The sequence below is a fragment of the Camelus dromedarius genome, chromosome 27, assembly GCF_036321535.1.
Source record: "Camelus dromedarius isolate mCamDro1 chromosome 27, mCamDro1.pat, whole genome shotgun sequence".
NCBI classification, from domain to species: Eukaryota; Metazoa; Chordata; class Mammalia; order Artiodactyla; family Camelidae; genus Camelus; species Camelus dromedarius.
Genome location: NC_087462.1, coordinates 4,889,678 through 4,912,515, shown reverse-complemented (window position 1 = coordinate 4,912,515; position 22,838 = coordinate 4,889,678). Strand labels below are relative to the sequence as shown.

Below are 22,838 nucleotides of genomic sequence, written 5' to 3'. Positions count from 1 at the left end.
GGGAACCTAGTACAGAAAATGAGGGGTGCCAGAATGGGCCTCTGTGATCCCTGGGGGGGTGCACCCAGCATCTGGAGGCCCTGTGGCCTGGAGCCTGCAACGAGTGGGGCTACAGGTGAATTCCAGGATGGCCACTCACAGTGGGGGAAGCTCAGCCCAAGGCTGGGACATCGCGACAAGCTCAAGGCTGTTTCAGGCCCTAGCCTCAGCTGTCCTGAGCACGGAAGGTGGAGTGAGGTACCCTCTGAACCCAAAGATGACATAAGGCCACTTCCGAGAGGGAAAGGTTTATTGGAGTAACTGGTCAAAGGTTATCAGTGCAGCGCTGCCCATCCCCTGGGGGACAGGGCAGTCCAGTGTGTGGGCCCTGGGGGCTGGAGGTCACGGAGGACCCAAGGGGTCATAGGCATAGCAGCAGGCAGAGAGGGAGTGAATCATCCCCACAGGGCCCACCCTTAGTCCAGCCCAGGAGAGGACCACTCTCGAGGTCCTCAGGCATCCGTAGCTGAGCTGGGAGGGTCCTGCGGCAGACAGCGCCGGTGCCTGAGAATCGACTTCTCCTCCTCCTGCGGGGACAAGAGAGACCCCCAACATGGGTGTCACACAGCCCAGGACACCGGCACATGTCACGTCACTCAGCACGCATCAGCCTTGTCTTCCCACCTCCTGGGGGCTCCAGGCCACCTGCTCTCACCATCTCAGAGGCAGTGCTGGGGCTCGCGCCCTCGGGAGAGCCCCCTTCGTCCCGCGAGCAGTCGGGTCCCGCGTCTTCCTCGTACTCCGTTAGGCAATCTGACTCCTCCCCTGGAATTGGGGGGTGAGGTGGAAGGGGCTCAGGCTGGTCTGACATCTCCATCCACGGATGCTGACCCCAGGCCCAGCCCCTCTGTCCTGGGGATGCCCTCGGCCCCTCACCATCAGCACAGCCATCTGAAACATAGCTCGTGGGGGGCTCGATCCGGGACACGATCTCTGCCAAGTCGGTGAAGCCGGAGCTGGGGAAGGCGAGCACCTGTGGGGTGGGGTAGGGAGGGGTGCGGGAAGCTCTCAGGGGTCTGCAGGGGTCTGCAGGGGCCTGAAGTGTTGGGGGCTGGCAGTGTCCTGTGGGCTCAGAGATTCTGGCAGGAGAGGGCTCTGGTCTGAGGGGCTCAGTGAAACCCAGGGAGGTCTGTGGTCAACTGAGGTTTGCGGGAGACCCAGAGCGGACTGGGGGAATCTGTGGTCAGAGTGGCCCCATCGCAGGAGGAGGAGGAGGTCACAGGCTTACGTCTGCACGGCGGCTCTCATTAAGGTCAGCAGATCGCCGGTCTGTGAGCATCTTTTCAATGATGTCGCCCCGGCTCCAGCCCCCAAACACGGCCTTCCCATACTGGTAGCCCACATCCTGCATGAAACGAGAGGGCTGGGGTCATGTCTGCACACACTTCCCAGCCCCCAGGGATATTCTCCTCTCCCCTGTCCTCTCTGCTTATCTCCACCCTGTCTGCCCCTTCCCTAGCCCTTCAAAGGCCTGACGCTTTGGGGGAGCTGGCATTTGAGGCTAAACCTATTTCAGAGTCATTCACTTCTAGCACACTCACCTCCATGTCTCCTAGCCTGTGCCCCTGCTAGACATTACCGATCAATCTTTACCCATTCTTTCCCCCTCAGCCCCATGCAGTGTGCCAAGTACCAAATGACAGCACAAGCTTATTTCAAGGTCTGCAAATGAGCAGTACACAAGTCAGTGTCACTGTCTCCCACACCCATCACAGACATCGCTAAGCCATCACGGCACGCCTTCCCAGTGAGCCCAGAAAGAGCACCGGACGTCTTTACTCAGGGCTCTGGGCAGCAGCTACTGATCTTTTTCAGCTGGTATGGACACATTTTTCTGGGTCAGTGGCACATTATATGCGGCTCTGTCCAAGTATATCCCAGACTCATGGCAGACATTACTAACTGATCATGGTTCTCAATCCCAGCAACATTGGAAAGGGCATTGGAAATCTACACGGTGCTTCAGGCAGTGCAGCTGGCACATAATGAGAAACTTAGTTCATACACAGCACATGCGCAGCCTCACCCCCTTGCCACACTCACTGCAAACATCACTAATTGATTACCGTTCTATTCCCTACAGAACCCAAATGGAGCCCTAGACTCCTTTCCCTCGTGTTGCTCTGGGCTCTCAGTAGTAAAGCTTTGCCGGCCCACCACACTGGCAGCGAGTCGCTCCCACCCGCTCACATAGATCTGGTCGAACTTCCCGAAGTCCATGGTCTTGAAGCAGTCAATGGGCGGGCGCAGGTACTCGCAGTAGGAGCTGGACTTCACCACCTCCAGCTGCCGCACGCAGGACACATAGGCCAGGCGAGACTGGATTTCAGCCATGTCTGGAACCTTGATCTTGTCTGCCCAGGGGTTCAGCCGCTTCCACAGCAGCCACCAGCCAGACAGGCTGTCCCCGTAGGTGCTGAGGTCCGTCTCGTCCTGGCTCCCCACGTCAATGGCAATGACCGTCTTGGCACCCATGCTGCGGGCGATGTCCGCTGTGGGGCCAGGGGGTCAGCGGGCTGCTCCCCACCAGGACTCGGGCAGGGAAGTTCAACCCAGTCCCACAAGCACCATCATGCACGTTGTCATGCAAAAAAAAAAACCCACGCGAACAACATGCCAGCATACAAAGGGTGTGGAGGGGGTGGGGTCAGATGCCTGCATTGTTTTTAGGTCTGGGGAAGCAGGACCAGGGGAATGGAGAAGGGAGAGGGACAAAGCCACTGGGGAAAGAGACCAAGGTCAGACACATAGGGGACAGAGGCATGGAAGGAGAGAGATGCAGAGAGACAAAGAATAGTAAGGATGCCAGGAGACAGAGATGAAGGGATGAAAGTCACAGAAACAGACAGAGGCTCAGAGATGCAGGGAGATGAGGTGTGAGGAAACTGACAAGGAGACGTAGGAATAAAGACACAAGAGACAGAGCCGCAGAGAGACACTCAGGGGACCAGAGGGAGCAACGGAGGTTTGTGGGTGAGGAGGAGATATCTATGGCCAGAGATATGGAAGGAGAGAGAATCCAGGTGGAGAGAGAGACCTTGAGACTGTGACAGGAGCAGGACAGAAGGGGGGGTGATGGCCCAGTGAGGAGGGTGCTGTAGCCGTGGGTCCATGTTTGTGTGTCCGTGTGCCCTCCTGAGGGTCCCTGGGGTGGGTCTAGGGGAGCCTGGAGGGATGTGGACAGGGTCCTACAGCCAAGTCCAGGCCCCAAAGACACCTGAGTTTCCGTCAGACTTTGCCCATCTCCCTCACAAGCTGATCTGTGTGTGTGCCTGTGTGTGTGCGTGTGTGTGTGTGTGTGCGTGTGTGTGTGTGTGTGCTGTACGCATGCCTGTCAGGTGTGTGCACCTCCTGTCTGTACGTTTGTGAACACACCCACCTCCAGGTGTGCTACACCTTTGTGCACACACCCAGGCCTAACTATTCCTTTCAGTCCACGTGTACCTAGATCAATGCCTGTGTGTTTCCTGTGCATCCACGTGTGCCTGTTCGCCTGTGAGTTTCTGTATAAACCTGCTCATGTGCATGTGGTTGTGTTAGTGTTGGTATCTGCACAAGACACCAGTGGTGGGAGCTGGCAAACTTTTTAAAAAGGGCCAGAGGAAAAATAACTTCGGCTTTGCAGGCAGTGTGGTCTGTGTTGCAACCTCTCAACTCTGCCGCACAGATGCAGCCACAGACAGAGGGGAAGTGACTGGGTGTGGCTGTGTAGGAGTTTATTTACAACATCAGGCAGGGGGCTGGGCTTCTCATGTGGGGTGTAGCTTGCTGGTCCCTGGTCTGCGAGACTGTGAGCATCTGTGTAGCCAGCGTATGCTTGTTTGTGCAGTGTACTTGTGTTTGTACACTTCTGGGTGTGTGGCATTTTAATTTGCAATACTCCCGGCCTCTCATCTACACGCTTCAAGTCCACGGATGGGAAAGAAAGCTTAAAAGTCATGGAGGAGCCCCACCTGTCTGCATGTGCCCACACATACAAGTCTGAGGGTGTGTGTGGGGTGGGCAGAGAGCCTGGCGTGTGAGGACACATGCCATATGTCATCAACTCCTGTGTTTGTCTGTGCACGTGCATCTGATCACACCTGCCAGATGAGCATCGGTGAGAATGTGTGTGTGAGCACAGGTAGCTGGCGAACATGCCCAGAAGTGACCCCCACTAGCTGTGTGCTCCTCGCCGTGTGTGTGTATCTATGGCTGCACGTGGGTGCGTCCCTCACCTGCACACCTTCCTGTCCTTGGGTGCCCACACCCACGTGCCCACTACGTGTCCGCCCGGGTGTCCGGGCTCGGGGGCGAGTGGGCGGCTACTTGCCTGGCAGGTTGTTGATGTAGCCGCCGTCCATGAGGAGGTGCCCGTCCTTGGGGTCGCACAGTGGCGGCAGGTAGCCCGAGAGCGTCATGCTGGCACGCACGTATCGCCACAGGGAGCCTGCCCGGCGGGACACACAGACACAGACACGCACAGGCACACTCAGACACACTCGGAGGCCCTGCCAGCCCGGTGGGCTCGCTGACCTGGCACGTTGTTGACGTAGCACCCGTCCACCAGCAGGTGCCCGTCCCTGGGGTCGCAGAGTGGGGGCAGGTAGGGGCAGTAGGAGGCGCTGGCCCGGACGTAGCGCCACACGCAGCCTGCGGGGACGGTGTGAGGGGGTGAGGCACCCGACGAGTCTCCTGGCCCCCCCCCCCCGAGGACAGACATACCTGGGGCCTCTGGGGCATTAGTGGGTGGTGGTTAGTGCTCGCCAATCAATCAGGCCAGGACGGAGGGTCACTCATGTTAACAGTGTCCCAGGTGCTCGGCTGCCCCCACCCCCGTACCCACTTCCCACACGGCCACTGTGGTTGTGGTGGGTTCGGCTGGGGGGCACCCACCATCTTTGTGGACACGCATGGCCGAGGCAGTGATGTCCGTGGTCACGTTGAAGTATGGCAGCCACAGGTCCTGCAGGGACAGGGACCAAGGTCCAGGAGGAGTGGGGACTCCTGTGGGGGAGGGGTGGGGGGGCATGGGAGGGATGGGTGCACCTCAATCTGCTTGTCCTGGAAGACACGGTGGACGCTGCGGTTGAAGGCCGACCCCGTGAACATGGAGGTGACAGGGTAGGTGAGGTCCAGCACGGGCTCCAGCACTGAAGTCATGCTCTAGGGGCAAGGGGGCCAGCTGGGGTCAAACAGGAGTCCCTTGGGGTCACTGACCTAGGTGTCCCTAAGGGTCCTGATTGTTCCAGATGGGAGCTAGGGACCAGGATCACTAGCCAGGAAGTCACAGAGGGTCATCCAAGGTCCTGGAGGTATCTCTGTTTATTTGAATCCAGGTGGGGTTCACAGCTTAAGTCAGGAAGGGTCAGGAGAAGCCCAGCAGCCCCTCTGGGATCAAGTTTCAGGGTGTTCCTGGGGTGGGGGATCCCCTCCTTGCAACACACACCTTGGCCCACTCCCGGGCCCGCTGCTTCGTGCGGCTGGCGCTTCGCTCCTCGGCATACAGGGCTCCTATGAAGGAGCCGATAGACGTGCCGCCCACCAGGTCAACAGGGACCCCCGCCTCCTCTAATGCCTTCAGCACCCCGATGTGTGAGCAGCCCCTGCGAGGGGGAGGAGCCCCAATGACTCACTGGCGATATCCTAAGCCCCACCTCCAGGGATCTTCTCCCATCTCCCCCTCAAGCATGGACCTGGTGCCAGCCCCACCTCTATGCCCGGGGAGGAAGCTCCACCCCTCAGGTATCCTGGCCCCGCCCTAGCCAGTGCTGACTCCACCCCTCACCTGGCCCCGCCCCCGCCCAGCACCAGAGCGATGGTGTTGCCTGTGAGCACCCGCGCCAGGCGGGAGAAGTCGCTGTGTTTGTCTGCGCGCCTGGAGAAAACCTTCTCATAAAGCTCGTGCTGGTTTGAGAGGAGACAGAGACGCGGCCCATGAGGATGAGGGCTTAGCAGGCGGCATCAGGACCTGTCCCTGCCCCAACCCCGCTGGTCCCTCAGCCACGCCCCTTGGGTAGAGGGCCCCTCACCAGCTTGGCCGGGCTGCGGCGAGAGAAGAGGCGGCGCGGACAGCGCAGATGCAGGTGTCCCGAGCACCAGCTGCGCATGTTGAGCCACTCCACGGTGCGTGTGGGGCCCAGGCCCTCCTCACGGTGCAGCAGGACCAGCTGCTTGAGGGCACGTACCGCCGTGTTCTCTAGCATCTGCTCCAGCTGCCAGGGAGCGGAGGACGCAAGTCACCAACGCTGGTGGCTTCCTCCCTGCTCCCTACACCTGGTCACCTAGCCCCACCGGCTGAGGGTGCATGTGGCCCGGAGCAGGCACTGGGAAGGCAGGGAGTGGCGTCCTGGGGATGGGGTCACTGTGCATGGTCTCCAGACCTGGCCCAGCGTGGGCTCCTGGTCGCCCAGGCCGACGATGAGGATGCAGTCGGCCTGGCGCAGGCAGCGCACGGTCCAGGGTGTCAGCGATGCGTCGGTCTGGTAGAGCACTATGCGGTGCGTGTCCTCCTGCTGCGCCAGCCACCCTGACAGCCGGAATTCTTGGATGCTAGGGGTGGGGTGTGGGGAGTATCATCCAGGGGCTGATCAAGGATCCCATGTCCCCAGAGACCATGCAGCTCCATTGCTATGGGGAGGGGGACTTAGACATCCAAGCCCTCCTAATATGTCTGTACCCTGGATTCACCCCATGGTCTCCCCGCCTCCCCAATGACCAGATGGCTAAGGCACATGCTCCTTGTTTCACAATGTGGACTGGAATAAGGTGAAAGACTTCTAGCCTTCAAGCTCATCCCTCATGAGCGCACCCCCCCCCACTGCCACCCTGCACCCTCTTGCACTGCCAGCACACACCTGTCCAGTGCAGAGGCTCCCAGGCGTGCCCGGATGATGTCACTGTTGAGGAGGAGTGTGGGGCCTGGGGATGGGGGAGGAAGGGGGTTTAGGAACCCAGGTCAACAGAGCTGGAGACCTCTCCCAGAAAAGAATACCACCCACTCTGCTCCCATGACCCTGTTCCAGCCCCTCACCCCCACCCAAGCCACCCAGGCATCTCCATTCATTGGCCAACACTCTCCCCCAACATGCACCTTCCCACACACAGACCACAAAGTCCTGTCTTTGCCCACGCCCAGTCCCAGACTGACCAATGGCTTGCAGAGCATGCTGCAGCTCCAGCATGAAGGCCACCATGGGCACCTCGGCACACACGGGCAGCACTGCCACCGTTGCCAGATTGCTGGCTGGGTTGGTGAGTTCCGAGTGAGGGGGGACACCCAGTCCCGAGCCTGCTGAGACCCCAAAGGATGGTATTTGCTGGGCAGTCCTGTGTCTGGAAAGGTCGACTCTCCATCTTCACAGAAATCCCTGCCCCTGGTCCCTCAGCTGAGGCTTAGTGATGCCATAGTGAAGGTCCTGGCCTCAATCCTGGGCCCACAGCCTCAACCACTATCCTTGATAAAACCAGGCCATCTGACCTTTGGTTCTGGCCCAATCTCCTCAATGAGCTCCCTTACACAATTCTACAACCATTCCTGTCTTCCACTCTGCCTCTGCGGACCCATCTGGGCCCTTACCCCATTCTGACCTTGGTACCTCTGTCCATGGAAGGGATCTGAATGCAAAACTAGACAGAAATAAATACGTTTTTGACCCATCTACTGCTTCCCAGCTCCTCCACTGACACCTCAAACCAAGCCACCCACTCCCATCTCTTGACTGGACTCTCACTGCTTCCTCCCCTCCAACTCTTCCCATAACAGTATGAATACGCTCAAATGCCTTTGGCCTCCAGCCCTTGCGCCCATCCTCCCCCTCACTCACTTTCCTCCTTGAAGCATTTCAATACCACCAAACCCCGTAGGCTGAGCCATCAGAGTTCTCTTCAGTGTCTGGCCCCATCTCATTTATCAAGTCTCAGCTCATTGTCCTCAGAAAAGCCTCCCTCCGCCTGCAAGTCACATACCATCAAGATCCTCTTTTGTTTTCTTCACAGTACTAATCAGACATTGTACTCTTTCTTCGTATTTTAAAAACTAGGTCTTGCTTGCTGTAATCTTCCCTAGGGCCCTTGTTTGTCTCTAAACTCTCCCATCCCTGTGTCCTGCACAGCGCTAGGCATGGACAGACTAGGTGCTCACAGGAAACTTCCTTTTCTGTAGAGCATCTACAGAAAAGTTCTAGAGTCTGAGATCTTAAAGTCCCTGCCCCTACAGCTGCCACAGAACCACACCAAGGTTGGCCCTGGCAGCCAGGTGGGGTTGAATGGGTATTTGTGCGCCTGGCGCAGGACTGGAGGGAAAATCTGTCCGGGAAGACCCTGGGTGTGGGGGCAGTTCTTGGCCATGGCTCACCCCCGCCCCTACGCTGGGGATCCCGGTGGCGGGGCCGATGGGAAAAAAGGAGTAGAGGTTGCTGGGCTGGTCCAGGGTCAGGTCGCCATAATGTGGACCCTCAGGTCCGTATATTTCTGTACACTTCGAATCTGTTTCCCAGTGTATCCTAGCTGATGGAAACTAGCATGCCCTGGGAAGGGACCCACACCTGCCCTACTCGCCGGAACTGGGAACCACAACTCCCACACGCCAGTAACCTACGAAGCCACTTCCCAACATGCCCTGGGCCCCCAAACATCATCCCATAGACTATATTTCCCCAAGCACTTTAGGACTCCATCTCCCGGCAAGGCCTGACACCCAGAGCCAAGCTCTTCCCTAAAGACTCGGCCTCTCAGCACGACTTATATTTTGGATTCCAAGAATAAGCACGCCCTGGAGCTAGGACTTGGAGCCAACCCGAACTCCACCCGCGCGCATGCACCGGAACTCAGACACCCACCTACTTCCTGCTTCAAGCCCCGCCCAGGGCGTAGTATACACGCTGGACTCCATTTCCCAGGATGCCCTAGGCTCATGGCTCCCTCTCTCAGCACCAGCTAGGCTGTTGGACTACAACCCCCAGCATTCCCGGGCGCCAGCAGGCTCTCACCTGGGAAGGGTCCTTGCAGCTGCTGCAAATTCCCCAGAATTTTCTGGCTCAGCAGATGGATGAGGCGGGTCACGACCTGCGGCGTTGGAGGCCGGTGGTCCAGTGACACTGGAGGAGCAACTGGACGAGTGCCACCTTTCCCTCCTCCACCATGTCGCCTGGGTCCCCGTTATCTGGGCCACATCCCGAGCCTCGCTCTCACTCAGAGGCTTCACAACCTCCCTAAGTCTCCACCCGCATCCGAACCGCCTTTCTACACTTTAGGCCTTGCCTCCTCTGGGGCCCCGCCCCCACTGCCATCTATCCCGCCCCAATTAGGAAAACAGCCCACAACCCAGTGAACTGCACCTGCGGGTACCGACGTTTGATGTGGCCTAGGGTGCCCTCGGGGAGTTTGGCCAGCTCCGTGTCACGCACCGCGTGCACCGTCGTGGCGCGTGGCTGCCTTGTCAGTGCCTCCACCTAGGGGATTGCGTGCATGATCAGGGCTGCTTGGGCCAGGAGGCTGATAGGTAAGGGGGAGGACGACCGTGGGTGCAGAGAGGAGGCGGTACTGTCCCCAGAGATGGGGGTGGAGAGAACTAAGCCTCACTACCCATCTCAGGGCTCTAGGGAAAGGGAGAGGGCAATGATCCGCACCGAGCAAGGTCCCTCTTCTGATGGAGAGAGGTCTGGGAACGGAGTCAGATCAGACTCACCATCCTGATGAGGTTGTCCCCACCACCCCTACTCCCACCCCAGCCCCATGGAAAGGAGCTGGAGAAAGTGGATGGTGCAAGGTCAGAGGTAGGGGAGGGCTCGCTCACTACCCCATCAGATTACTCGGGGTGCCGTGTAAGTTGAGGGTGGGGGAAACCGGACTGGGAGAAGTCAGAGCTTAGTGAATGGGGCCGCGCTCACCACTCCTATGAGATCCCCGCGGCCATACTCGCCCACCAGCTCCTTCTTGCCGCTGCCACGCTGGATAACACTGCGCAGCCGCCCATTGAGCACGATGTAAGTGCAGTCGGAGCGGTCGCCCTGCCTGGGGTGGGGGCGCGGGTCAGACAGTAGGGGCCGTGGTAGGCGAGGCCCGAGGGGCGAGGTGGAGGCGGGGGCTGCACCTGTATAGTGCGCGTCCCGCCTCCACTGCCGTCCAGTCAATGGCAAAGTCCATCTGGCGCACAAAGGGCGACATCCTCGCGGCTACGGTGTGCGCGGCGCTCAGCACCACACTGGGCTGGGCACGCATGATCCTGTAGGCGAAGAGGTGGGTGTACATGGGCCAGGAGCGCCCTGGAACAGCCCTTAGGGAGTGGAGAGGGCGGTGATGGCCTGGTGGTGGGCCAGGAAGGGCTCAAAGCTGCCCTAGATGTTGGGTATTCAGAGGGATGGCCTCACTCAAGGCAGGATGGAGTTGGTCAGGGCCCTCTGAGCATCACTCCCACCCCAACATCGGGCCCAGTCGTACTCATAGAAGTCGGACTTGGAGATCCGCAGAAAGGTGCAGTCGCGCTGGGCTCGCAGCGTGAAGATGAGGGGCTCGCCGGTGAGTACCGCCAGCTGGCCCACCAGCTCTCCAGGCTGCGCCACGAACAGGCAGACGTCCTCGGCCTTGTCTATCATGCGCTGGTAGACGTGCAGGCAGCCCCAGAGCACGAAGTGCAGGCTCACATCCTGCGGGGCAAGGGCCAGGAGGTAGGCTCAGGGGCAACACCCCGCCCACAGTTCAGGTCAATACACTTCATAGGAAAGGTTAAGGAAGGAAAAGCTGGAGGAAGTGAAGCTTTTCCCTAGCACTGAGCTGAGCAGTATGTGATTCCCATTGGGCACCCAGAGCAGGCATTGCTAATCAATCACCCAACTCAGCCCAGATTAAGGCCCATGGATTCCACACAGCCAGCAAGAGGCTGCGAAGACTGGCTCACAGGAGCGTAGCTGAGCTTAAATCCTCTTTGCTTGTGCCGGGCAACTGCATAGCCACATAGAAAAGAATAAAGGTGGATCCGCACCTTACGCCATATCAAAAAGGATCAAAGACGTGAATGTGAGAGCTTAAACTATAAAACTCTCAGAAGAAAATACAGGGGTCAATCTTGGTCACCCTGAATTTGGCAATGGGTTCTTGGATATGACCCTAAAAACACAAGCAACAAGCTGAAAAATAGATAAACTATAGACTACATCAAAAGTAAAAAATTTGAGCTTCAAAGGACTCTATCAAGAAAGTGAAAGGACAGCCCACAGAGTCTAGGAGAAAATATTTGCAAATCATATATCTGCTAAGGGTCTGGTATCCAGAATATGTAAAGAATTCTTACAACTCAGTAATAAAAAGACAAATAACTCAAGTAAAAAATGGATAAAGGCTCTGAATAGACATGTCTCCAAAGAATGTCTATGAATGGCCAGGGAGCATGTGAAAGGATACTCAACATCAATACTCACTGGGGAAATGCAAACCAAAACCACAATGAGAAGCCACTTCACACCCACTAGGATGGCTAGAATCAAAAAGTGTCAGAGAGGATATAAGAAATTGGAATCTTTATACACTGCCGGTGGGAGTGTAAAATGGTGCAGTCACTGGGAAACAGTCTGGCAAAAATTTAAAACAGTCCTCAAGGAATTAAAAATAGAGTTGTAATAGCCAAGACACGGAAGGAACCTAAATGTCCGTTGGCAGATGACTGGATAAAGATGTGGTATATACACAATGGAATATTACTGTGACATAAAAAAGAATGAAATCATGCCATTTGTAGCAACATGGATGGATCTAGAGATGATCACGCTAAGTGAAGTAAGGCAGGCAGAGAAAGACAAATATTGTATGACATTACTTGTATGTGGAATCTAAAAAATGACACAAATGAACTTATTTACAGAACAAAAAACAGACTCACAGACATAGGAAACAAACTTACGGTTACCAAAGGGGAAAGGGGGAGGGGGAAATTAGGAGATTGGGATTAGCAGATACAAACTACTATATACAATATAGATAAACAACAAGGTCCTACTATAAGCACATGGCACTATATTAAAAGTCTTGTAATAACCTATAATGAAAAAGTATATATATATATATATATACACACACACATATGTAACTCATTCATTTTGCTGTACACAAGAAACTAACACATTGTAAATCAACTACACTTCAATAAAAAATAAATAAATGAATAAAAATAGAGTTGCCATATGACCCAGCAATACAACTCCTAGGTATCTACCCAATGGAAATGAAAACGTGTCCACACAGATCTTTGTACGTAAACGTTCATGGCTGCATTACACAGAATAGCCAAAAGGTGGACATAACTCAATGTCCATTCAACTGATGAACGGAGAAACAAAATGCGGTCCGTCCACACAATGGAATAGTACTCAGCTGTAACAGAATGAGGCACTGACGACGTGGAGGAACCCTGGAAACATCATACTAAGTGAAAGACGCCCAGCCACAAAAGGCCCCATGTTGTAGGATTCTATTTATATGAAATGTCCCGAATGGGCAAATCTATAGAAATGTGTAAGAGCAGTAGTTGCTTAGGGCTGGGGCTGGTCAGGAGGTAGGAGATTGATGGCTTAAGGGTATAGGGTTGCTTTTCAAGATGCTGTTCTAAAATTGACAGTGGTCGATGCGCACCTCTGAACATACTAAAAGCCACTGAGTTGGCCGATCTCCCTTCTGAGTGAGATGGACTGCCCTCTATCTGTGGAGTGTGTAATTACTTTTACTTTAAACACCCAACCCCGTGGCCTTTCTCTTGCCTTCTGAAACAGCCAGCACTTTCCCTATGGAGTATGTATCTCTCTAAATAAATCTACCTTTACTCAAAAAAAAAAAAAAAAAAAAAAAAACCCAAGAAAAAACCCCACTGAGTTGTACTCCTTAAATGGGTAAATTGTATAAAATACGTGAATTGTGTCTCAATAGAACTATCACCAAAAAAAAAAAAAAAAAATCTCCTTTGCTCCCAGTTCCCTTCCATCCCTGTTGATTTCCTCGTTTCCTAGAAATGGACTATCTCTACCACAGGATATTTGCACAACCTGCACCCTCTGCCTAGAATGCTCTTTCCTTCCCCTTGCACCTAATTAATTACTCCTCATTCTTCCTCCTTCGCTGGAGGCCACTTCCTCAGAGACACTGCCCTGCCTAGAACAGTCTTGTAGAGCTGAGAACATCTCCTTGTAGCACGAAGCAAGTGTGATTTTACAACAATCTATGTAAACCTTTGAGTGTAATGTCTGTCAGAACTGTGAGCTTCCCTAAGGCAGGGACCCCACTGGTGTTTACTGCCTGTGCCACAGGCAGCACAGGGTCCGGGACATCTGTCCAGCAGAGCCTGGGACATAGCAGATGCTCAGTTTGCGGGTGCCCCTGTCCCGTCTGGTTAGCCTGCCCCACTGGACACCTCTCTGTTCCACACTTTTAAATAAAGAACTGAAACTGCCCAGAGACAGACAGATTCCTTCCTCATCCATCACACAAACCTGTCTGATATCCTACATGGCCCCAGTGAGCGCCAGAACACTGCAAGGACCCCCTGGGAGGGTACAGCCCCAAGAGACAAATAAACATGCTAGAACCTCCTAAGACAGAATTTCCAGACTGCATCTGGGACATGAACAGGAGTGACTAACATCAGGCTGTCCTCACATTGAGAAGAGTGTTTCTTTGCTGCAGGACTTCTCAGAACCTTGAATGTGCTAATGATGTTCACTGCGAGCTTCTGAGAAGGGATTAAGAGAGCCAGCGTTTCCCAAACCTATTTGACCCAAATCCCTTGTGATGTAGGCGTTCCATGAAATACACTTTGGGAAACGTTTGTGTAGAGTAGGGTTCCTCAACCTTGGCACTGTTGACATTTAGGACTGGACAATTCTGTTGTGGGGGGCTGGCCTCTACATTCTTGCATCCCTGGCCCCATGAGATGCTGGTACCACCCTCCCAAGTCAATCAAAAATGTCTTGACCTTGCCAAACATCCCCTGGGGGGCAGAACTGCCCAGGGTTGGAAACTCTTGGGGTCAAGTTTCAGAGGGGGCACAGCAGAGGAACGTTCTTAACAAAGTCCTGAAGGCCCCAGGAGCCTCGAGCGGCCACAGAGCAGCCTGGTCTGGCAGTGGGCTGGGGCTGGGGCTGGGATGTGCTAAGCCCAGCAGAATCGCCCAGATAAGCAGGGCCCAGGGCCCCCTTTAAGAGCCCTGGCATGACAACACTTCCTCAGCCAGTCCTCCGAGAACCTCAAACGGCTGGCACAAAACTTCCTCTGCAGTGGGGGAGGTAGAGCTCAGTGATGAGAGTGCGTGCTTAGCATGCACCAGGTCCTGGGTTCAATCTTCAGTACCCCCATTAAATAAATACATAAATAAATAAACCTAATAACCCCCCCCCAAAAAAAAAGCTCAAAAATTCCTCTGCAGAAAGGAGCCCCCACTGCAACAAGTAGCTTGAGGTGACAACTGAATCAACCGATCAAGTGATAAAACAATGACCCAGCCAGCTAACAGAGGGGGACATCCCTACCCACTCCTCCAAGCCCAGGCCTCCCTCCCCCAAGCCTGGGGAGCTGCTTCGGCCTCAATGCCTGAGTCATGTCACCCCCGAGTCCCCCAAACCCACCCCACCCTGCTGTGAGCCGCTGCCCCAGCCCTATGCTGGCTGGTCACCCTTGCAAACCTTAGCAGCTCAGAACTATTTCCTCTTTAATCCTCACAAATTCTAGCGAGTAGTTACTGCTATGAGCTCCATTCCCCAGGAGAGGAAGATGAGAAGTTTCGAGATGATTCACCCAAGGTCACATGGGGAGTCGGGGTAGAGTCTGGATTTCAACTCTTGGCTCCCTCCCTAGCCCTCCTCCTCTGTGCTCCTGGACTGTGACATCATGACTGGCCTCAGTTTCCCTGGATGGAGGATGGAGGGATCATGGGATTCAGTCTCCTACACCTCCTGCGTCCTGCCAGGAGGCACTGAAATCCAGCTTGCGGGGCTGGTTCATGGCCTCCAGGTCCAGATTCTCATCTGTACCCATTTTCTGAGCACCCACCCCAGCAGGGACCCAGGACAAGAAACAGACAGCATCAGAGTCTGTCAGAGTTGAAGGGGCAGAAAACAGAGGTTGCGGGAAAGGCCAGGGCAGGTGAGAGGGGTTAAACGGGGTGGGAGGAGGTCCCAGTGTAACGCGTTCAGGAGTTGGAGGTGAAAGGTCAATAGACCCGGAGGACATGGGGTGGGAGGGCTGGGGTCAGAGGCACAGAATCCGAAGGTAAGGGGTTGGAAATCATAGACCGAGAGGTCTACATGTAGGGTGAAAAGGCAAGGGTCAGAGGTCAGACAGACAGGTCTTGGGTCAGAGGTGCACAATTAGAGGGAGAGGCAGGGGAGGGTGTAGCTCAGTGGTAGAGCTCTTGCTTAGTGTGCATGAGGTCCTGGGCTCAATCCGCATTAATAAATAAATAAATAAACTTAACTACACTCCCTGCCCAAAATAACAGAGGTCAGGGGTCAGCCTCACCTGGTCCCCTTGGCGGGCAATGATGGTGCCGGCTTTGGCATGATGCAGCAAGACTCGGCTATTCAGGAGGGAGGGGTCCTGGGGAAGAAAGGGGGTTGAGACCGGCCCAGCCAGGCCTCCCCACCCCGATCTGGTCCCCCAGACCTGCTTGGCTGCCTACCTCAATCCGCATCAGCTTGGCCAGCTCCCGCTTTGCTGCCTCAAAGATGCTGCTTGTCTGGCGGCCCTGGTAGGGCCCGAAGGGGCACCCGCCAGTGGCCGACTCATCCTCACAGTAGCTGTACTCACAGGCGCCAGCCGGCTGCTCCCGGAGCTCCTGAGTAGGTGTCTGTGTGGGACACAGCCTGTGACCACCACCCACTTCCTCCTCGGGGACCTCCACCTTTGGCCAAGCCAGGGTCCTAGGAGGGGGTGGGGGTGGGGTGGGGGAGTGGGCAAGGCCTCACCCGAGCAGGGGTTGCCTGGGGTGCCCCTGAGGCCTCTTCCTGCAGGGACACGGAGATCCGGCCACGTTCATATGCCATGTCGAAGTCTGAGCGGGGGCCACCCTGCAAGCCTGCGGTGGGCAGGAGGCAATAAATGCAATAAAGATGAGAGTGACCGTGGCCGGAGTCTCAGCAGCCACTACCTGCGTACCACAGACCATGTCTGTACAGACGTGACTGCTCAGTCATTGCAGCCCCCCTCGGAACCCTCCTCACCATGGTTGGGAGGGCACCATCTCAAAGGGGACCCGCAGAAAGAGTCATGAACAAGGGCTGCCAATGTTCCCATTTTGCAGATAAGAAAAATGAAGGCTGGCAGCCTTCGCATTCAACCCAGAAGCTCGATGGCCTCCCGCTTCTCGACCCAGTGCCCCAAACCTGAGATGTCCACTGGCATGGAGATGCAGCGACTCAGCAAGGGGGCTGAGGGGGCTTCCAGGGATGTGGGCTTCACTGGGTCCCCTGGGGGGAGACATGTGTTCAGGCTCCTTCCCCTCAGAGCCCTCAGGTCTAGAGCTAGGATTAGGGGCTGCGGAGCTGAGGGGGGCCTGGGGAGGGGTTAGCTGAATCCCTGGGGAGTGGGGGACTAGGAGAAGCGATTCCAACGGACCCATGGAACTGAGGCCAGGGGTCCTGGGGGACCAGACAGGAGTCAGACCTGGGTACCTAGCTAAGGGGTCCCTGGGAGGCTGGGCAGGTCAGGTGCAAGTCTCAGAGGAGCTAAGAAAGGGACTGGGGGCAGAGGCTGGGCTTCCTGGGACAGTGGGCTGGGCCAGCCTAGGGTTCCTGGGGGCCAGGGAGGGGTCATCCTGGGTACCTGCAGGTCCGGGCAGTGGAGCACCAGTGGGGTCAGGTGGCCGGCCAGGGGTCTCCCTTGGCTCCTCAGTAGCTGAGGTGCTGGCCACCCGCTTGGAGCCACGCACTGGGCTGGTGCGGGATGGGAGGCCCGGGCTGGGGAAGAGGCGCAGAGGCTGGATCTCCTGGAGGCAGAGAGGATCCTGGCAGCGTGTCCCGGGAGGCAGGCACCAGGCACCACACTCCATGCCAGCCCGGGTGCCCTCCCCGCAACTCACATGGCTGAAGAGCTCGTTGGTCAGACCCAGGTAGTTGTGAAGCGCCAGGAAAGTGACCCGCTGCAACCTCACCATGATGATCTGCGGGGGCGTGGTTGGCAGAGGAGGGGCAGGGGAGAAAGAGTGTGAGCCTCAGGAGAAAGTTGGGACCTAGCATTAACGGGGTGGGGCCTCAGAGAGGGAGAAGGAGATGGAGTGAAGGTCAAGTTGGGGAGTAGTAAGGGGCTGGGCAGGGCCCGAGGAGCTGGGGAGAAAGCCACAATCAGGTGGCAGAAGCCAGGGGAGACAGGGCGGAGGGAGCTGATGGGAGGAGTCAGGGGAGCCAGGGAGGGCTGGCTGCTCAGGGCCGATAAACACAGCTTGAGGGCCCATGGATGGCTGGGTCCCAGCCCACAGGAGGCTGTGATGGGCAAGGGTTGGTGGAAGGAAGTGGACAGCCACTGACCTGCACCACTCGCACCAAGCTCTCGGGGTACTTGGTGAAGACGGCTGAGAAGGCCTCCACCGGCAGCCGCAGCACCGTGGAATCTCGGGCCGCTCGGGCGGACACAGTACGCTGGGGGTGCTGGTGGCCCTGGGGGCACAGGGGTTGTGACGAGAATGAAGGTCAGGGGCTGTGAGCCCCCTCACGGCTCCCCCAACCTTTCCTGATGCCAGTGCCTTGAGGGACCACTGGCAGCATCACGGATGCGTCAGAGATTGGGGCCCTCAGAGTGTGTCCTCCTCTCCTGCCTCCCCACTCCCCTCCATAGTGGTCACTCACGGTGATGACATCCAGGATGCTTAGAAGGCTGTTGACACTGTCCCCAGGAACCACTTCCTTCACCACACACTCCTTCCCATCCTGAGACACGGGGGCGGCCACTGATCAGCGCTACCTCTGCCCTGCCAACTCGCTTTCCACCCCCTGATCACGCCCCTGGTCCTCATTCTCACTCACCCCAGTGATGGCTGACCCCCCGACCCCAGGGAACCTTCTGACCAGCATTCACTTCCTAGCCATCGCTAACCCCAACTACTGACTGTGTACACCACCCCACACGCCCTTGGGCATCCATCCTGACTCCTGCCGGCTCATCTCAAAAGACCACCAACCCTGCTGACCAAAAGCAGTGCCCATCCCCAGCACCCGTCACCCGCAGGGTCCCCAGGGGCGGCCCACTCACAGGTCCCGGCAGACAGAGCTCCAGCAACCCGTCCTGCACCACGTAGATGCTGGCGTCGGGCTGGCCGGGCCGGAAGACGTAGTCACCCTGGCCGAGACGCTGGAAGACCATGTGCCGGCAGAGCTCCAGGAAGAGCGGCTTCTCGAAGTGGCCCAGCACCCTGCCGGACAGGGAGAGGGGAGAGATGCAGGTCAGGACAGCCCCAGCTCTGCAGCACCCCTGCCCCCGCCTGCGCCCTGACACTGACCGGACGTTCTTCAGCATGTAGAGCACCTCGGAGGGCAGGTGGGAGTTGGCCAGGTCACCCTCCGTCAGGTCAGCCTCCAGCACGGAGGGTGGCGGCTCCTTCCGCTGCAGCGTTGGCGCCTCTTTCTGGATGCGCAGGATCCTGGTGGGAGGAGAGGGGTGCGGGGGTGGGGAGCAGGGAGAGAGCTCAGGCAGACATGAGACCCCCACAGAGCCCTCCCCCGGGGTCTCTAGAACAGGGGTCAGCAGCAAACTCTGGACGGCCAGTCAAATCAGGCCCGCAACCTCTTTTTGTAAATAAAGTTTTATTGGCACTCCGCTACATTCATTCATTTACATGTCATCTGTGGCTACAACATCAGCGCTGAGTAGTTGCAGCAGCATTGTATGCAGCCTGCAAAGCCCAAGATGCGGTCCTATAAAGAAAAAACTCGCTGACCCTTGATGTAAAACCCTGAGATCACCCTTTACTAGTCACAGGTTCCTTAGTTGGACCCTCTAGTTAGGCAGAACCCTGACATAGCTTCCAAGATAGGGGCAGATCCCAGAAAAAGCACCTCTGTTTTGCCATGGGACCCTAAAGATAGCCTGTCTAGCAATCATAGACTAGGCTCCTGATAGAGCCTCCCTCATGTAGGCAGACCTCCGGGGGAGCTTCCATTCAATCAGGAGACCCCAGACACAGCCTCTATGCTCTTTGCAAAGATTGCTCAGATGGCCTTTCCTTCCAAGTCTCAGACAACCCTGAGACAGCCCCTCTGATGGTTACAGAGACGCCTGAGATAGCCCTTGGTACATGTGGAGAATCCAGGTACAGCCCCTCAGCTAATCATGGGCCTGGGGGAGCTCCTCCCCCAAGTCACAGTTAATATTGAGACAGTCCATCCACTGGTCACAGGATGCCTGAGGGAGACTGTCCAGTATGAGCAGACCCCTGAGTTAAACTCCATGTTATAGAGGAATCCAGAGATGGCTCCCCTTCTGATCAGGGAGGTCCTTGGGCTAGCCCCTTGCCCAGGTCAGAGAGAGCTGAGATAGCCCTCTCAAGGCCATGACGACACCAGGGTAGCTCCTCGAAGGTGTACAGACATGGAGATGGTCCCCACAAGGTGGAGAGATACGAGATGTAGACCCTCAATGGATCATAGAAAATCCAGCTCCTCTTTCTACTCAAGTCATACAGAACGGTGTGACTGCACACACCTGCTGGTGGTGGACAGCTGTGACGTGGCCCCTCAGTGTGAGGAGAACTTGAGACAGATCTTCAAGCAGACCCTATGACGTCAGGAGACCCCAGAGTCAGCTCTCAACTTAAAAAGGTCTGCAAGGAGATTCTTTTGTGTGTGTGTGTGTTTAATTATTGTATTATTTAATTATTTAATTTTGGCAAGGGGGGAGGTAATTGGGTTTATTTATTTTTAGAGGAAGTACTGGGGATGGAACCCAGGACCTTGTGCATGCTAAGCATGGACTCTATCACTTGAGCTACACCCTCCCCTGCAAAAAGATTCTTGAGATAACTACTGGGGAACAGAAACCCCAGACACAGCCTCCTTAGTGTGGGAAGAACTCCAAGGGAGGTGACATAGAGAGATGCTTTCTGATGGAGAGAGATCCTTGAGATAACCCCGAGGGACAGCTCCTCGAGCAGGTCACAGAAACACCCTGAGATAGCCCCAGTGAGACACCCTGGCATAAATCCTCTCACATGGGGAGACCCCAGATTTGACTCCTAAGTGTCCAAAGAGACATCCGAGATAGTGATCAGGAATTAAATAACTCACAGATAACCCAGTGGTAGGGGAACATCACTTTCTGAGAAAGCCCTCAGGGGACAGAGGCAGCCTGTCTGGTGCAGAACTCTGGAATAGTCCCTCTAATGTGGGACGACTCCTAAGACAGTCCGTAGAGTTCAAAGAAGATACACCCTTCAGTGTGGGGGTGTGGGTTGATCACTCAAAAAGCCCCAGACATAGCCCCCAGCACCACGTACACCCAGCACATCCTTACTTCTTGGCAATGTTGAGCATCTTAAGTTTCTTCTTCATGCGTGGCCGCGAAGTGGTGGAGACGGAGGCGTCCACCAGGGAAGAAGTGGATTGTGACACCTGGGAGGATTAAGGGTGGGGTGGGGAGATGTGTCAACTGCCAGTTCAGACCCTAGGGAAGAGAGGGTGCATATCCAAAGGCCCTTGATCAAGGAGGGGGGCGCGCTTACTAAGAAGTGTAACTAAGGAAAGGGCAGGGCCTCTGCGTGGCCAGCGGGAGCCCCATGGGGTCCCAGACTTACCTTCCGCATAATCTTCCGGCCATAGAAAAGCACTTTGTCTCTCTTCCGGAACCGATACCGCGGGCCATCCGGGGCTGGGGTTTCTGGGGAGTAAGTGCAGAGAGGGGTATTCTGAGTTCTACGCACACTCCGCACGGCCAGAGACCCGGACGCTGCGCGCAGTCTCCAGCAAATCCCCACCCCTCAGCCTCCCCAGAAGGCCCTCCGGGTCCTCACTCGGTACTCGAAGCCTCCGCACCAGCAGGAGGATGAGCACGGCCGTGACCAGCACCGCAACTCCAGCCCCGATCATCACGCCCAGCACCTGCGGGACGAACGGTACTGGCTGAGCATCACATCCTCGTCCCGCCAAGCCTTCCTCGGGGGCCGGGACGCCCTGGACCCCTTCCCGCCGAGCCAAGTCCGCCCCCGAAGTCACAGCCCGCTCGGGCCTCGATGTCTGCATCTGCAAAACGGGCCAGCGCTGCTCTCTCCGGTGGGGCACAACTCTTTCTAAGGGCTCGGCGGCCCGCAGCGCACGCCGGGAAACGTAGTTCCGCCTGAACAGACGCATTCTGGTTCGCGCGGGACGGTGTTCATGCGCGCTGAGCACGTCGGGAGTTGTAGTCCCCGCGGCTCCGCACAAACCCCAACTCTTACCATTCCTGTTTGCAGCGGGGCCTCCATTAGTTGCTTCAGGCTGAGCGACAGTTCTGGTAGTCCGGAGTCCTGGAGAATAAGAAGCGGGAGGACCCCGTAGCGAGTCATCTCCCTGGGCCCGCCCCTCCCCTGCTGCAAGCCCCGCCCCTTAGCACAAGCCCTGCCCCCTTCGTGCCGGCTGCGGGGGCAGCTTCTCTGCAGGGTGGGGGGACGGCTGGGGGTGCTCTTTGGACCAGAGGGGTGGGGTAGATTGACCTGGGGCCCGGACTAAGGAGTGAGGTGGGTCCTGGGCTCCCCGCGAGGCTCCTCTACCTACGCACCGGGCCGACCAGATGTTCCACTTGCCTACCCAACCCTGGGACCAAAGGGCAGGCGGCTGGACACCCACTGTCACCAGACAGCGAACAAGTCCCTGAAGGGTTTGACTCCCTCCAGCACGTGGCCGCCTCCCCAGCCTCTGCGGGATTCATCAGTCCTGGACCACGGACTCCTAGGCCACACCCCCGCAACCCCTGCGATGACTGGATGCCCCACCCCAGGAAAACTGGGCTCACGAGTCATGGGGTCGAGGAGATGCCTGGCTCCCGGCCCAAGCCTGGCTCCGGAGAGACCTAGGGTCGGGGGCACGCGAGAGTGCTGCAGGGAGCTCCAGCACAAGGGATCGTAGGGCAATGCCACGGTCTCAGAAAGACCCTGGGGCGCTCGGAGTAGGGTGGGTCCTCAAGGTGTTACTGGTTGATGCTGTAGATTTACTGTCACGTAATAGTAAAGTTATGGGGTCTCGGATGGTGCGGAGCATCACTGGGTCTCTGGGAACCATGCTGCCGCCATTGCTGGGAGACAACCAGGGACGCTGTAATTCCCGGGGGTGGGGGGGGGGGTGTCACTGTAAAGTTAAGAGATTCTGAGGAATATAGGGCGATTACTGGGAAAACCAGGCGCTGGGTGGGCATGTCCCTAGAGTCTTTCAAGCATGATACTGAAGAATGCTGGAATATTACTGAGACTTTTCTGGGAGGCTGAGGCTGTTTCTCTCGCCATTAGAGTATTAATGGAAATTTGGGGGAGTCACTGGGCCTTTGAGACGTTACCTAGTTACCCGCGGGGGACTAGTCCCCTTCTACCTTCGGGCACACCTGGATACCGGTGCGAAAACACCTGCCGGGAGCTGGGGAGATGGAAGCGTCAAAGTCGAGAGCTACCGGGAATCGGCGGAGGACAGATCTTGGTAAAGCCAAGGGCTCGCTAATGACCCTTGAACGACCGCCTCTGCGGGGGCGAAGGAAACCCAGACTCACCCAGGGGCCCGCAGCCGGGGTCCACACTGCGCCAACTCCGCTAGCGTTCAGCCCATTGCCGCAGGCGCGGCCCCTTTAAATTATTCCCGGCAGGGCGCGCCACAGCCCCGCCCCCCGCCATGACT

At 56.7% G+C, this 22,838-nt stretch overlaps 1 protein-coding gene across 8 annotated transcripts; it reads right to left on the bottom strand.

Moving 5' to 3' along the window:
* Positions 1-271: 271 nt before the first annotated feature.
* Positions 272-22,789, bottom strand: PNPLA6 (patatin like phospholipase domain containing 6). Of its 8 annotated transcripts, none has more exons than XM_064479827.1 (34): positions 22,714-22,789; positions 21,416-21,484; positions 20,993-21,080; positions 20,777-20,859; positions 20,497-20,594; positions 18,488-18,628; positions 18,241-18,400; positions 17,838-17,918; positions 17,520-17,648; positions 17,075-17,155; positions 16,819-16,999; positions 16,380-16,463; positions 15,963-16,072; positions 15,677-15,844; positions 15,517-15,594; positions 10,459-10,664; positions 10,112-10,243; positions 9,909-10,032; positions 9,357-9,470; positions 9,009-9,084; positions 7,169-7,312; positions 6,876-6,939; positions 6,402-6,570; positions 6,051-6,233; positions 5,807-5,925; positions 5,468-5,624; positions 5,068-5,184; positions 4,915-4,984; positions 4,352-4,468; positions 2,230-2,531; positions 1,268-1,384; positions 916-1,012; positions 695-804; positions 272-566 (listed from the first exon to the last, which is right to left on the bottom strand). In XM_064479827.1, exons 2-34 carry the CDS (start codon positions 21,440-21,442, stop codon positions 492-494), a joined length of 4,002 nt encoding a protein of 1,333 aa, XP_064335897.1. In that variant the 5' UTR covers positions 21,443-21,484; positions 22,714-22,789; the 3' UTR covers positions 272-491. The 8 variants fall into 8 exon arrangements, with proteins under 8 accessions (XP_064335897.1, XP_031292954.1, XP_031292952.1 ...); XM_031437094.2 differs by having other exon boundaries at positions 16,819-16,981; XM_031437092.2 differs by having other exon boundaries at positions 7,169-7,309; positions 16,819-16,981.
* Between the last annotated feature and the right edge of the window lie 49 nt (positions 22,790-22,838).